Raw genomic sequence first — 16,867 nt, forward strand, 5'->3', positions numbered from 1 at the left:
GGGTGGTTGAGCCTAAAACTCAACGAACCTATATGGTATCTCTGGCCAGTGTCCTCTAAATCTCTTCCACTTCTGCTTGACAGCTATGTTTTTCCAGCTTCTCTCTCCGTTTCTGCAGCAGAGTAAACCTCCCCCACCCCACCATCAGCAGAACGGCAGCCCCACTAACATCAGAAGTCCCAGCATCCCATCCCAGACCACAACCGCCCAGGCTTCCAGCTCGCTTTGGTCCCCAACCACCTCATGGAGCTCAGGAGACCACTGAGCCCTCTTCCACTCTCCACCCGCCTCTCCTGCCCCCACTGTCCCCTTGTTGGGCTTGGGTTCTGCATACTACTTTTTTTTTTAAGGAGGCTCCATGCTGGGCATGGAGCCCCAACACGGGACTTGAGCTGAGATCAAGAGTGGGATGCTCGACCAACTGAGCCACCCTAGGTGCCCCCTACTCCGGTGTACTATTCTGACAATCCCCCTTTCACCCTCTCTCCACCTCTTTCCATTCACCGCACCCCTGGGCAAAGCCCCAGGCCTGGACAAAACCAACCGCCCACCTTCTCTGTTTTATACCGGTGGAGAAAAATCACACCAGGGGATTGGTGTCACTGAATATTCACGTTCACCAGCTCAACTGGGCATTCAGCGCTGCCTGAAAACTCAATGGATTCCTCACCGTCTCTACACATTATCACTGAATACTTTTCCCCACTTTCCAAAGATAATTCGTCTCTGATTCCCTTCGAATGACAGTTGATGGCCTTGCCTCATGGAGAACATAGAGAAATTGCATGTGGGCTCCTCTGTCTGCGTTGCAGTCACCTCCTCCTGCCACCCTGCCGCCATCCATCCACGAGGCTCTGGAACCCACCTCCCCCCATTGCCATCCTCCATTCCTGCCTCCCTGGCCTCTTTGCTTTGCCGTCTCCAAGGCATCTCACACTTTACCTGCCCCTCCTCCCATTCACCCTTCAGCCCCTTCACCAACCCAGCGCTCAAGCTAGAGAACTGGCAGTCCATCCTCAACACCGCCCTCGCCCCCCACCCACAATAACCAAACCCCTTCACATTGCCTCCTCTGTCACCTCCAGGTGGTCCTCCTCTGTCCACCACCCCGCACCACCTTTTCCCGGGACCATGCAAGCCCCGCCTTCCCGCACAGCCTCTGCCCGCTCTTCTGCCCTCACCACAGCATCACTGTCCCCTCACACTGCGTTTGATTCTTCCCCACGCCCTGCAGGTGCCGCCTCAATGCATCTGGCATGTCTGTCCATCCGTCCGTCGCTCCTCTTCCATTTATTCTGGCATTTTGCATAATATTCATTTCCAAAGGCGGGAATAAGGAAACAAGTGTCGGAGTCCCTGGGCTCTGACCTGGAAAGGAGGCCACCAGACCCAGAACACCCAACAGCCTCCTAGCAGTCCTGCTGGCCACTCGGTTCACCCAGCCTAGGTCTCCCCACCGGGGGCTGTAAGACACCTTCCTGGCACACGGCTCTGTGTCTGCGCTCGCTTAGCAGCAGCCTCGCCCACACCCAGCCTCCTAATAACACGGAGTTCACATTCTGAACATGACAGATGAGAATTTTCCCGACATGGTCCCCCCTCTCTTCGGCTTATTCTCTTGATTATCCACTTGCCTTCATTCCCCATAAATGCTAGTTCCCTTCAGTCTGCACATCAGGCCCGGGGTTCACAGTGACACCTCCACCTGGAGGCCCTCTCTCCATCATCTTCTCCAGTGGAAACCTGACCCAGACAAGCCCAGCGTCTTCTGAAACGGTCTCCCTAACGTCCCAGCCAGAAGGAAACCCAGCCTTTGTTACGTTTCATGGCACTTTGGACCTGTTGCAGCCCGTCTGCTCAGGAGCACGGCTGTTTGTGTGTGTGGCTGCTATGTGATTCCAATGCCTCAAAGACTTCACTCATCTCCGGGTCCCCAAACGACCTTGAAAAAATAAGCCCCCTCTAACCACGAAATTAAAATGAATTCAAATCTAACCCTGCTTTATAAAGTTAGTCACCCCAATGACAAACTTAAACTATGTGCAATTAAGATCAGATGTCACGGACTCTGATCACGAAACTGGCTTCAGGGGCTTTGCCACTGCTGTTCCCGCTGCCTGAAACACTCTTCCCTGGGCTCTCTGGATGCCTGGCTCCCCGACCTTGACCTCAAGTGATACGACCTCAGAGAGGCCCTCCCTGGCTACTCCATCTCAGGTACCCAGTCACTTCTAACATAACTTCCTGAAGCCTCCATAGACTCAGACCAACTGGAAAGCTTAACTGGTTGCTGAGTTTTTAACCTTCCATCTCCCTAGGCTCTGTGAGGGCAGGGATCACCCCCATTCTGTTTGCAATGTATCAGTACGCACTGGGCACCTGGTACTAGAAGGCACCCGATAAATCAGTGAGTGAACGGGGCCATGAATGCATGCAAATATGAGTAACCGCATGACCTCGGATTACTGCATGCCAAAACCAGTTACTAAAGTCTCTAAAATACGACAATATACTTACTTGTCCAACCTTTGAAAGTTTAAGTTCTCTTAATGTGTAGTCATGAGCAGCACTTTCTTTGACGTTCCTAACACGCATGACGCCATATTCTTTCAGAGCATACTCGTCGGGCCAGTATTTGACACATTTACTCTGAAAGGGATCAGAGAAAAGACAGTTAATCTCTGTGAATTCTGAAATTAAAGCCTAAACCAGAGGAAAATAAATACTCAGAAAAAAAAATATTCGAGTCTTGCTTAATGATCAATATTCAGAAAATGGCCTATCTAGCATCTGGTAGATTTTCAAAGAAAAGGAAAAATAAGTTCAAATAAGAAAAGCAGGTGCGTGGAAAACCAGGGAGAAGCCGAAAGACAGAGCAGCCTTTGCAGAGTTGTCTGATCTAAGACGCATGTCAAAGGACGGTCAAGGATTGTTCATTTATCTCCAAAGAACCAAAGATGCAGAGTGAGGGACTAACCGGTCTGAGGGTTCTGTCTAGCAATCACTGAAGTCTGAATTCCAGAGATCTGCCAGTCCGTCTGCTGGGAAGGCAAGCAAGCACTCTGGAGGTGGACGGGTTGCCCAAAGAGCCAGACTTGTCTGGTTCATTTCCGCACCCGTGTAGGAGGACTCCATGCCTTATCTAACCCACGTGTGAACAGCTCCAACACAGCAAGGCAGCCGATGGGGTTTTGAACCAGCTGCTTCTTCTATATCCAGATCCGTTTGCTACCTACTATACACGTCCCCTTCGCTTCCCTGGGTGCCTGGGAACACCGAGCCTGCAACAGCTGCTGGCGTCAGAGCAGACAGATTGAAAAATATGGCACCAACTACATCATTCTTGGTGCCAAAGAGGAAGATATTTAGCTCAATGAGAGATGAGCCTGTATATATCGGGTGACGTGTCCTGGGCAGAGAATGTTTTTGTGTTTTGTTTTTTTCTGGAAGCGGACTTCCCACAACCACCAAGAACTTTACCTTTTCTATTAGGAAGATAGAGAAATTCAGTCCTAAAATTATAATTAAGAGAGCAGCTGTAGGCATCTCCTCAGTCAATGATTAATTGAAAGAAAAAAAAAACACAGCAGAAGGAAAGTTGAACAGAAGAATTAATAGTGCAACTTTTTTGCCTGGCAATGGCTAATACGGTCTATTATTTATTAATATTCTGAATTCAGCTTTCTCCCTGCACTATTTGGTAGATCCCAAATACCTCTTCGACAGATTTGATACAACTTTTATTATCCCCAAATAAGCACTTTTAATATTAATTGTACTCAATGCTATTGCTGGCCAATCAATTCTGTGACTATTCGTTGCTCAAGAGACTCAACAGAGAACAAAAAATTAAATCACAACCCTGAAAACATTTCAGCAGACTTTAAACATCAGCAGAGTACCGCGGCTCTCCTATTTTCCAAACTCTGACGTAGACTTTGGCAAACAAATCCTAAAACGTGACAGCTAATACATTGAAAACCAAAGCCCAGGACTCAAAGGGAATCTAGAGTCTGAGACCAAGAGAGCACGTAATCAGAACTTCTGGGGGCGCCGGGGTGGCTCAGTGGGTTAAGCCTCTGCCTTTGGCCCAGGTCATGATCTCAGGGTCCTGGGATCGAGCCCCGCATTGGGCTCTCTGCTCAGCAGAAGCCTGCTTCCCCCCTCTCTCTCTGCCTGCCTCTCTGCCTACTTGTGATCTCTGTCAAATAAATAAATAAATAAAATCTTAAAAAAAAAAAAAAAAGAACTTCTGGACTGTGGAGAGAATGCATCCATCACGCTCTCCACCTGGGACTGAAGAGCATAAGCAGGCAGCAGGCACAGACTTGCAGGGTGGAGGCAAGCAGAGGGGCAGACTGATTTGGCCCAATGTCTGCCTGTTCTAGGAGCTTCCAGCAGGTCTTCTGAAGGGGACCAAAAATAATCCCCCTGAAGTGACACAAGAACCTTCTCTTCATGCCCCCAAGTCCTGTAGGGAGAGGTAGCCTCCTATGAACCAGACAACAGGCAGGACAGATGGCTCAGTTTTCCTTTCTATACTCAGGCAGGTGACACTTATCTGAAGCAGAAACTAGGAAGACGTTCTAACCGGTCCATTAAACATCTGATGTTACTGCAGGTAGCTGCTGGAGGAAGCCTCTGTTTCACAATGGCCAGATCTGGCCTCAAAGGTTTTCAGAAGCATGACGACTAGTTAGCACAACAATGAAAATCCTACAAAATCATGCTGCCCTTCAAAACTGATAGGAAAATTACATCAGGAGCACTAAAACCCAGAATCACTCATCTGTCTCAGGTTTAACTTCAAGGTATGGCTGCTATATTCCATGCAAATTTTATGTAAACCAATTAAAGTGTAACAACTACAAAGTAACTTTGACTAAAACACAAAAACACAGAACTTTTCCACATTAAAAACCCACATGGATGGGCTCACTCTGGGATAACACGGAGAAATGTCATTCAATGAGATCTGTCTGCTTCTCTGTAGGTGTAGGCTGTTACAATTTTTAAAACCTGAAGTGTCATGAAGAGTGTGGGGAGAGGAGTACTTGACATAGCAGCTGGGTTGGGGGCGGGGGGGGGGTCATGCTGGGACAACCACTCTGGGAGCAGTTTGGCGGAGTCTCTTCGAATTTACAACATGCCTACCCTGTGACCTAGCATTCCTTTTTTTGACATCTAACCTAGAGAAACACTTGCCACACACACACACACACACACACACACACACACAGAAATAAGAATAAGATTATTCACTTTAGCACTGTTTGTTAACAGCAAAAACGGAAACATTTAAGTGCCCGATTCATAATGGTGAAATAACTTATGGTACATCCTTACTACGGAACATCATGCAATTACTAAAAAGAAGGCAACAAGCCACTATGTACTAATAGTAGATGTTAGAACATTCATTTGGGCAGAGCCCAAGATGCATGACAAAGTTAGTATATGAAAATACTTTTGCATATTGTGTTTTTCAGAAAACACTGCTATATACCTCCACAGGCACACATGCGTATGTAAGCACACGCATACGTGTAAATGCGGGAATGTAATGCCTCTCATACATGTATGTATGTATGTAAATGCCAAGAAGAGAGCATGGAGGAATACACATCACACTGGTGACAGGGACTTTAAATAGGTGGACAAGGGACAGTGACAAAGGCAATTTTAACCATAACCATAATGTGTTTGGATATGTATATGACTATATTGCTTAAATAATTCAAATTAATGTTTACTTATTTTTTTTAAGATTTTTTTTTTAATTTATTTGACAGACAGAGATCACAAGTAGGCAGAGAGGCAGGCAGAGAGAGAGGAGGAAGCAGACTCCCCACGGAGCAGAGAGCCCGATGCGGGGCTCGATCCCAGGACCCTGGGATCATGACCCGAGCCGAAGGCAGAAGAGGCTTTAACCCACTGAGCCACCCAGGCGCTCCTCAAATTAATGTTTAAATGCTTACACGTCACGACAAGTATAATTTATATGACCAGTGAAATCACTAACAAGGACATTAAGACAGTTATTACAAATATACTCCATATGACAAAAAGGTATAAGTTAAAAAGAGAGACACATTAAAAAGGCATTAAAAAGAAACAACAACAATAATAAAACTTCTAGAGATGAAAAAAACGATGTCTGCTATGGAAAACACACTAATAGTAATAACAGCAGGTGACATACTGCAGAAGAAGAGATTAACTTAAAGACACACAGCAAAAGAAACTATCTAAAATGAAACAAGGGGGAGAAAAGACAACCGCACAAAATGAACAAAGCCTCAGTAGGCCTCAGGTCAATGCCGAGCAGCCCAATATATGTGTAATTGCTGTCCTGTGTATGCAGAAATAATAAAACATTTCCAAATGCAGAGAAAACTCTAAAGCCACAGATTCCAGAAGCTCAATGAACCCCAAGCAGAAGGAACATAAAGAAAACTACACCAAGGCATGTCACAACCAAATTTCTTCTACTCTTTTCTCCAGAGGGTCAGTTAGAATAAGCTTAATTTGTTTATTCAATTCACAATACTGTATCAGAAGAACTTGAGTATACCTTTCCTCTCTCCACTTCTTTCGTTGTCATGACAATCACTCGGGAGTTCTCTTGAAATACCATCCGCCAAAAGTCATTCACCGTGTTTTGCAAGCAGCCTTGCGTGGCAATGTAACTCTTTTTGGGCTTTGAATTGTTGCATTTGGTTTCAAACTCAGGCTAGAAATTTAGGAAGAAAATCCTTCAAACACTTGAATGTTGCTTTCAGGGTCACAAGAAATATAAAACATAAAATACAAACAATGGCTGGCAATATACGGTCAGAAAACACTGTGGAAAGCAAAGATTACCATGATAATATTTGCATTGATGTAATCTGAAACGGGCTCATTGGGATCGCCATCGTGTAGGACAACCCTGGTATGATCAACTGGAAGAAAAAGAGACCACAGTCATACTTCTTTAGAACACGTCATTTCTTTTCTTTTTTTTTTTAAATTTTATTTATTTATTTGACAGAGATCACAAGTAGGCAGAGAGACAGGCAGAGAGAGGGGAAGGGAAGCAGGCTCCTGGCCAAGCAGAGAGCCCGATGCGGGGCTCGATCCCAGGACCCCGGGATCACAACCCGAGCCGAAGGCAGAGGCTTTAACCCATTGAGCCACCCAGGCACCCCTGGGACACATCACTTCAAATCAGTTACTCTTCCACCCAGCCCAAGTTTTGTTCACTTAATGATAAAACCACATAAAAGATTAAATCCTAAATGAGCACAACAACGATCTAAACACCACATGATGCCTCATAATGCTATCTTTAAGAAGAAAAAAGTAGCAACAGAAACTTCCTGGTCTTGACAATTTACTATGGATCTACAGGATATTATCACTGGGAGAAGCTGGATAAAGAGTACACGGGAACCAGGTGCCTGGGTGGCTCAGTGGGTTAAGCCTCTGCCTTCGGCTCAGGTCGTGATCTCGGGGTCCTGGGATCGAGTCCCGCGTTGGGCTCTCTGCTCAGTGGGGAGCCTGCTTCCTCCTTTCTCTCTCTCTCTCTGCCTGCCTCTCTGCCTACTTGTAATCTCTCTCTGTCAAATAAATAAAATCTTTTAAAAAATGTTTTAAAAAAAGAGCACATGGGAACCTTCTGTCTATTTTTATAACTTCTTGTGAGTCTAAAAGTATTTCAAAACAAAAAGGTGGCTTTTTTTTAAAACAAAAGGAAGAGTAAAGTACAGATAAATAACATAATGTCTGAGATTCACTTCGACATAATTTGGGGAGAGAGGAAGAGTCGCTCAGAGTATAAATGAAACAAGACTGGGTATGAGTTGACAACACTGAGAGCACGGCAGCGGGTATGTATGTTTTTTGATACTATTCTGTCTACTTATGAATATATTTGAAACTTTCCATAATACAAATGGTGGGTTTTTTTTTTAATGAAGCAGAATGAAATACGGTATCTAGAAGGTAAGATTTTGATAGTATCAACTGACTGAATTCTGTACAAAAGTACATGATTGATACAGGAGTCTGAGTGCTCTACCTAAGCAACTTCTTTTACCATTGGGGGGTGGGGCACTCCCGAGCGACTCAGTTAAGTGTCCAACTCTTGATTTGGGTTGTGAGACGGAGCCCCGCATCAGGCTCCATGCTGGGTATGGAGCCTGCTTAAGATTCTCTCTTCCCTCTCTCTGTCCCCCTCCCCACCTTCCCGCTCTTAAAAAATTATTTTACAATGGGAATTAGTAATACAGCTGCATGTCTCAGACTCCCCATCTCTAAAGAAATAAGATGTTAATCAAGAGGAAGCATCTGACTGGGATTTTTAAGAGAGGAAAAGGCAATGATACTCTATTCAAATACTGCATACTATTGTTCCCGTCACCTTTTCCTACATCCCTGCATCTTACTAACGAGTTCCATTAGGTCTCCTGAGCAGAAAGGAAAACTTGGATATAAACAGGATGAGGATTCCCCAAGGTCATGAGGACCATGCTGTGACTCAGATTGATTCTCTGCAAAGTCCTATCGCCTCTTCTCACTATTATTAACGCCTCCACTTTCTCCCATTCTCACCTACACACAACTCAAATAACCATATCGATGCAATATACATATGTACCATGTACATGTACCTATGTACACGGAAAGACCATGTTACACACACACACACACAGGCATACACACGTACACTCACGCACGCAAGCACAATGGGTTTATGATACCTGACAAAATGGCTTGGATCTGATGAGACATTACTGCAATGCTCACCAAATTTGCTCATGCATTCCAATAAACTTTAATTGTGAAGTTTTTGAACACCGAAATATATACACATATATATACAAACAAGCCCTATTTTTAAGTTGGTAAATACATTATGCATGCACTGCTATCAATCTGTATGTCAGATTTAAATTTTTCTTTCTCTTTTTAGATAAAGGATATAAATCAAAAGAAGTTCTCAGTGTTCCTTCCCTTCCCTCCAGCGGACCGCCCTGCACAGCCCCCTCCGGAGATCCCTCCGAGAAAGAGCATGGTGCTAAGACCGTGGCTCTGGGGGCTCCGATGCCAGTTCTCCCTTGCTTGCAACCTTGCTGAAATGGTCTATAAAACTGGGAAAATCAGAACGTCTGCTTTCTATGCTGGGGTAAGAAGTAAGTGAGACCGGTGCAGAGCCTGGCACAGACAGGGTCAGCCCTCAGGAAAGAGGGGCTACGACAACTGCTTCGTGCCATCTCTGGGGTCCTCACCTAAGACCTCCATCCTTCCAGGCCCCTTGTTCTCTGTGGCTCGGCTTGGGCTCTACTAGGCAGCACTCGGGTGTTAAATGCCTTATGGATACCTCTGGGTCCTTTTCAAGCTAAGTGTAGGTATGTACCTATACCTCCTGTAACCCGAGCTCCAGAGGTCAGGGAGCAGAGCAGTTGAAGAGTCCTTGGAGGGGAGACTGCCTATTCCCCAGAAGAGGGAATGGAGTCCCAGCGAGGAGGCGCGCCTTCCCCAAGCCCCACAGGCTGAGTGCTGAATGAAGGGCAAAGACACAAACCTGGGCCCCCTGAGGGTCTTGGTGTGGCCTGACCCTGGGAGATGGCAAGCCTTGAGATTTTCACTCTTAGGCAGATAAAATTAATTAACAGAAGGAAACAACCCACTCAAGGATCACCTGGGTGGCAGTCTGACCCAGGACAGGCATCACAGGAACGCGGTGAACGTCAACCATCCCCCCATGTTTGACGATTCCGGAAACCACTCACAACTGAAAGGGGCTACGGCCTCGGATCTTCTGAGGAGGCACGTGGCGCACAAGAAAAGTTATAGGGACACTGAGGAAGCCAACACTCCAAGAGTCACTGTTACTGAACAGAATATTAATACTTACAGGGCAGGATGTTTTTATATCTATTTTTGTTCTTATTTTCTTGCCTCTGACCCTCTTTTCGGCTGTAGAGAAGTTTGCACTCCTGCTGTTGTAGTGTCTGGAGAGGAAAAAAAGTAAATATTATTGCACGTCGAAAGCTTTAAAAAAAAAATAAAATAAAGCATGGCTCAGCAGTTCTGCTGTAAGAATTTTATCCTAGGAAAGGTTCAGGGTTGCGACAGCTACAGGAATGCTCATCTTAAAACTGCATCAACAGTGCCAAAAACAATTTCCGGTAAGAAAGGGCTGCCTGTATAACACTACCATTAATTCATACAAACAAATGTTCTGCAGCCATTTAAAAAGACATTCTAGGAGAATTTTTAATGCCTTGAGAAAATGATCAGAGTAAGTGTTAAGTGAAAAGAAGGTCAGACTTCCAAAACAGTATTATTACATAAGCCATATGTTTGCATTCGCCTATATAACTAAGAAATGGCAGAAGACTATACATCAAAAAGGTAATGAGGATTGTTTTCTCAGGGTAGTGGGATTATGAAGGCCTTTTCTTCATTTTTTTGGCCTAAATTTTTTACAATGAGTTAATATTTATTAGTAGAGAAACCTTTTAAAGTAACAATTATTAAGAATGAAAGTCGGCAGGAGTGGTGCCTGGGTGGCTCGGTCAGTTAAGCATGTGCCTTTGATTTAGGTCATGGTCCCAGGGTCCTCGGATCAGGTCCAGGGTCAGGCTCCCTGCTCAGTGAGGAGCCGACATCTCCCTCTCCCCGTGCCCCACTCATGTTCTCTCTTACTATCTCTCTCTCAAGTAAATAAATAAAGTCTTTGGAAAAAAAAAAAAAAAGGCATGAAAGTCGGGGTGCCTGGCTGGTTCAGTCAGAAGAGCATGTGACTCTCGATCTCAGGGTTGTGGGTTCAAGCTCCACACTGGGTATAGAGATTACTTAAAAAAAAAAAAAAAAAAAAAACTTAAAACAAGAATGAAAGCCAATGAGCATCAGTGTAGAGCATATAAATAACAGTTGTGATCAGGCTCTTGACTTTATGACCTGCTGCCTACTTTTACCACTGTTGAATTCAGAGCTAGCTCCAACAGAAGAGGTATTGGGTACCGCTGGATCGGGGGCATGCAAGCTTTGTTCCTCCTATGCCAGAAACCCACGTTAGTGCGCGAGGCAGCCAGCCTGCGTCTACACAAACACCCACTCCCCAGGTTTCTCCCAGGAAGAGAATGAGGAAAGGAATGTTAGACTCCTGGAAGGGGTCAAGAGGGACACTAATGTAGGGGAAGGAGGTGGGGAGATCAGGGAGAGACTAAACAAGGCAGCCACAGTGGGACTAGCCCCAGTGGAAGAGGACACATGGGGAAGCAAAGAAGGATCAGCTGTAGAAACAGACAGCAAGGGGCGCCTGGATGGCTCAGTGGGTTGAAGCCTCTGCCTTCGGTTCGGGTCGTGATCCTGGGGTCCTGGGATCGAGCCCCGAGTCGGGCTCTCTGCTCAGCTGGGAGCCTGCTTCCCCCCCTCTCTCTCTCTGCCTGCCTCTCTGCCTACTTGCGATCTCTCTCTCTCTGTCAAATGAATAAATAAAATTAAAAAAAAAAAAAAGAAAAAGAAACAGACAGCAAGGCGGACAAGCCAGGCAGCAGCATGTTCAAGGGGTAGGTTTTATTTTCAAAATTACAAAAAGTACCTCTTTTTTTTTTTAAGACTTGGATTTATTTGAGAGAGAGAGAGAGAGAGCACATGAGCGAGGAGAGAGACAGAGGGAGATGGAGAAGCAGACTCCCTGACTGGCAGGGAGCCCGACACAGGACTCAATCCCACGACCCTGAGATCATGGCCTGAGCCAAAGGCAGACGCTTAACCAACTGAGCCACCCAGGTGCCCCCAAATGTACCTCTTTAAGGGACCATTAGTTTCCAAAAAGTCTAATTTGTGAGCAGAAATCACAAGTAGGCAAATCAAGAAAGTGGAAGGCAAACTAAAAAGAAGAAAATATATGTGTGCTGTATATGTATATATAAATTCCAGCTCGTAAAGGTTTCTACCAGGAGCGAGAGTCAATGTTTCATAACAAGCAGCCCACTGTATTTCCATTCCATTTAAGTGAATTTCACAGACAGGTATGAAAGTCAGGATTTTAAATTGCTATTTGACTCTTGGATTGAAAATGCAGCATTTGGCCTTCACACACGGCTCGTAGCACAGGCAGTTAGCTAGCTGACGCCTGGGCAGGAATAAAATACAATGGACACAGAACTCTGATGACGAGACGGTCAATCCAATTTTTAAAATGAGCCCAGATTAAGTAATAAAACCATTTGCCTTCTGCGGGCTGGCATTTCCTCTGAACTGTGAGCCAGTCTTCCCAAGCAATGTCGCCACGTGAGGAAAAAGGCTCAGTCGTGATTTTCAGACAGGCAGGTGAGGCTCAAAAAAGCAGCTCAAACACTGCAAACTGACTCAGCCACTTAAAAGTCAAACAAGTGAAGAGAAACAACGTCCACAAAAGCTACAAAGAGCGGCGGTGGGGGGGAGCTAGGAAATAATTAGCTGCTTGATTCAAAACCAGCCTGACAGTGAGGCGCTCAAGCAAGCACTTAGCCCAAGTCTCGGCTTCTCAGAACAAGGCACAGTCTTCTCTGAGCTCACGGAGACCCGCCTCTAACCTCAGCTTCTGCTTCGCTGTCTGTGCCTCAGCTTCCTCGAGTGTCACGTGGGAACAGTCCTAATTACCTACCCCGCAGGGTTGGCCTAAGAGTTAAGTGAGATTACCGTGGAAAGTGCAAAAACACGCATGTTGGCTGGACCCTCTCCCCAGGTCGACCAGGGGCTCCTCTCATCCTGCATCAAGTTACCAATCGCCTCTTTCATGCAGATTTGGGGTCTGAACAGCACACAGGCTGAGACAGGCCTAAGGGTCCCAGAGTCTTCCAGAAAGGACAAGCCCAGAGCACCTGCACCCCAGGCACCATCCGTGCTAACCGGCAGCGGCCGGCAGCTGTCACAGATTAATAATGACTAACTGTGTGTCTCCCCCCAGCTCTATCCTCGGTGCCCATTAGTCCATTCTCATCTGTGCCTGGGGCCCAAGTTGTCTGAACACATTTCATTTCCCGCAGAGGAAGGCTGCCATCCATCTAGAGTGCGGCTGAAAACAAAAAGAACTCAGAAGGGTGACTGGCCATGCTCTGCCCACCGAGGCTAACTGCCCCCGAGATAATCAGCTACCACCTGCTATGGGGTGCACCAGGCTGATGGCTGGAAGCAGCAGAAGAATATCCTTTAAGCCGGCCCCCGAAGGCTACAACCCTTCTGTGGTTTATCTTCCACAACCTCTCTCTCACCAGCAGTCCCTGGGGCACAAGAAGCTGCAAACAACCTGTCAAGCTAAATGTCACTGTGTCTCCATCCACATTCTCCACTGGGCAGTGGCAGGGATGGTAATGGTAATGACAGGCAGAAAAAGGGACAATGTAAAGCTGGGACAGAGGCTGCAAGATACCCCATTTGCCCAAGTATTACAAACAAAGAATTTGGATCAAATGATGAACCCTTAAAAACATGCCAGAGGCTAGTTATAGTCACCTGATTGCACGAGCCAAAACAGATCTAGAGCCAAACGGATTGTATCAGATTTTAAGCCTTAAGAAGCATCTAGAGAAAGCCGATCCCCTGCTCCACATTGTACATTCTGAAGCGTCCAGGAGCTCGGGCACCTGGTTGGCTCAGTTGGTGGAACATGTGACTCTTGATCTTGGGGTCGTGAGTTCCAGTCCCATCTTGGATGCAGAGATTACTTAAAAAATAAAATATTTTAAAAAAAAAGAAGAAGAAGAAGAAAAAGAAGTGCCCAGGAGTATGACCAACGGTGGATGGGACAAGTGCTCACGGTGCAGAAACATCCCCTGACATTTATGACGAATGAACACCCCTGCTTCCCATTCCCTGGGGCCCCTGCCAGCCTAAATGCCAGTAGCAGCCTTCCCCACTTACTGCAATGAACAAAACAGACCCCCACATGACTTCCAGAGCCCTGACTGAAACCACTGGACCTGACTCTTGACCAGAATGCCATGAATCCAAATGGAGGAGCAGGATCAAGGAGAGACAGACAGACAGCAAACAAAAATGGCGGAGCCTCCCATCGCCAAGCACCATGACAACAGCCCAGTGATCATTCTGCCTGCACTGCTCTGAGCAGTGAGGACAAATCAAAAAAATAATGCCACTAACCATTAAGGCCAGACCAAACTGTACAATTACTCTGCTTTTATTTTTTTTTAAAGATTTTATTTATTTATTTTGAGAGAAAAAGAATGAGCGCGACATGAGCGCCTGGGGCGGGGTGGGGGGAGCAGAAGCAGAAGGAGAAGGAGAAGCAAGTTCCCCACAGAGCAGGGAGCCCAATGCAGGGCTTGATCCCAGGACCCCCAGGCGTCCCAATTTACTTCACTTTTAAAACAAAACTACAGGGGTGCCTGGGTGGTTCAGTGGGTTAAGCCTCTGCCTTCGGCTCAGGTCATGATCTCAGCGTCCTGGGATCGAGCCCCACATCGGGCTCTCTGCTCAGCAGGGAGCCTGCTTCCCCCTCTCTCTCTGCCTGCCTCTCTGCCTACTTGTGATCTCTGTCTGTCAAATAAATAAAATAAAATCTTTAAAAATAAATAAATAAAAATTAAAAAATTTTTTAAAAACTACAAGGGTATATATATGATGGATGAGGTGGGGGAGGGGTGGAGATGGAGGAAAGAAGATTAGTAAAATGTTGTTAAGTGTCAAAGCTGGGTGTTGGGAAAAAGAAGGTCCATCACACTATTTTCTCTACTTTTGGGTGTTTGAAAACTTCAATAATACGGGAAGGGTTTTTATAAACAAAGTAGTAATAAATAAAAATGTAAAAGCTCCTATTAGCTCTTCCCCCCACATACACCCCACTGTTGGCCACGGCCTCCTGAAGGACAGAGAGGGAGCTGAGAAAGGCTGTCGGGCAGATGGTCTCCCTGGCTCTGACGCCGTGAATAATTATTAAGACAGCGGTAACCACCTGGGCAGGATCCAAAACCAGGCCTTCTACCCGGTCTGAATGAACTTCTGTTTTCCTTTGGCATCTGTCCTCTATGCAGAGGAACGCTGCAATTTCTCATCCCGCCCTCTCTACTGCAAACTCTGCAGTGTCACCAGGCACCATGGGCGGGTGAGAGCCCCCACTTCCTGACACCACGCTGCACGGCCTGTCACCACTTCTGTGCAGTGGACTTGGGGCAGCTTGTCCTCAACGCGTCCACAGCACCAGCTGGGAATGAAGGGGCAGCTGTAGACTCCCGTCACCAGAGAAGGCCCCATTTGATGGACAAGCACTTATGAAGATAACAGACAGAACTAACCCAAGATCTGGCCCCCGTCCAGCTGCCTGTCATAAGCCCATCCCCTTTCCACCAAGAAGGTGGAGAATCAGAAGAAAAATGAATTAAAAGGCATGGTCCCTGTAGAAGAACAGGTTCTGACACACGGAACTGCACCAAACAGTCAAGACAAATCCATAATTAAGTGTGGAATTAATTATGTGGTGTGGAATTTAGCAAATGAGATCCATGAAAACTAAGTGAAGCAGGTTTCTGGAAAGAGCTGAGGCCTGAAGCAGATGAAGTACTGAGACCAGTCCAAGGAAGAAAGGAAGACATCCCAGCAAGTTAGAGAAGGCAAGCAAATGTGGCCAAGAGGCCAGAGCTACTATAGGGTGAAGGAGGGGCGCCTGGGTGGCTCAGCTGATTAAAGCCTCTGCCTCCGACTCAGGTCATGATCCCAGGGTCCTGGATCAAGCCCCGCATTGGGCTCTCTGCTCAGCAGGGAGCCTGCTTCCCCTTCTTTCTCTGCCTGCCTCTCTGCCTACTTGTGATCTCTGCCTGCCAAATAAATAAATAAAATCTTAAAAAAAAAAAAGGGTGAAGGAGGATGGCAGATGAGTCTAGAAGCTGTGTGTTAGAAAGTGGTGGCAAATGGGGTCAGAGGCAGAGAGTCAGAAAAACAATGGTGGGCCTTGACAAGCAGGCAGAAGACTCTTCAACAGCTGACTGAAAAGAAGCATGGACTTGGAGTCAAGTCTACGTGGAAGTGCACCGTCAACCACGTGTCCCGTGGGGACAAGTTTCTCACTTTGTTTGGGCTTTAGTTTCTTCATCAAAATGTAAAAGTAATGTCTCGGGTAGGAAATGGGGACCCGCTAATGGTTTCTGAGCAAAGAGGGACAGGAGAAATGCTGAATGCAGAGTCGCATGAAGGGTGAATGAAGGTCAGACACGGGGGCAAAGAACAGCTTGTGTCTTCCGGGGTGATGAGAGCCTACACCCCCAGTGTCAGGGGACCTTGCTCCCTCAACGTGCCTATGGATGCAATGAGGTGTCTTCCCTAGCCCAATAGGCAGCACCAAGTAGATAATAAATGCTAGTTGCCTTCCATCCTCTAAGAGCAGAAAGACGTTAGGAAAGAAGATTCAACAGCACTTGGTGAATGGCAAGGTATGGGAGAAAGTGGACAAAGAGGAACGATGAGAGACTCTTCCTTCCGGCCCATGGAGCCAAAGGGTAAACAGCTTGAGCACCAGAGACAGTGAAATAAAGGGGGTTATTTGGTTTGTAGGGGGACTACTTGACTCCTATTTTGAATGCTCAAATTTGAAGACACAGGACAGCCAAGAAATGTAGAAGGCATAATTTAAAAGGCAAAACCAGAGCTCAGAAGCACGATAAACTTCGCGGAAACCAGCACAGGTTGAGAATGCTTGTGCTCCCCAGCGGAGAGCGCATTTCAAGCAAGATGAACAGAGGGCCCAGGCCGTGTCTTCGAGAACCAGCAGAGTTAACCGGTCAGGAGAAGAACAAGCAGCGAACAGCAAGAGGCACAAGGAGGGGAAGGAGGCAGAAACCAGGTGCATGCTGCCACAGGTCACAGAAACCAAGAAAAG

At 46.4% G+C, this 16,867-nt stretch overlaps 1 protein-coding gene across 1 annotated transcript in view; it reads right to left on the reverse strand.

Moving 5' to 3' along the window:
* Window positions 1–16,867, reverse strand: part of PTPN11 (protein tyrosine phosphatase non-receptor type 11) — an 80,560-nt gene that overhangs the window by 16,593 nt on the left and 47,100 nt on the right. The window contains exons 7-10 of the mRNA XM_080821919.1: window positions 9,902–9,998; window positions 6,865–6,944; window positions 6,575–6,733; window positions 2,518–2,649 (exon numbers count right to left, since the gene is read on the reverse strand). Of these exons, the coding sequence (XP_080678045.1) occupies window positions 2,518–2,649; window positions 6,575–6,733; window positions 6,865–6,944; window positions 9,902–9,998 (468 nt within the window). The remainder of the gene's footprint in view (window positions 1–2,517; window positions 2,650–6,574; window positions 6,734–6,864; window positions 6,945–9,901; window positions 9,999–16,867) is intronic.

The sequence above is a fragment of the Martes martes genome (assembly GCF_963455335.1).
Source record: "Martes martes genome assembly, chromosome: 13".
Lineage (NCBI taxonomy): Eukaryota > Metazoa > Chordata > Mammalia > Carnivora > Mustelidae > Martes > Martes martes.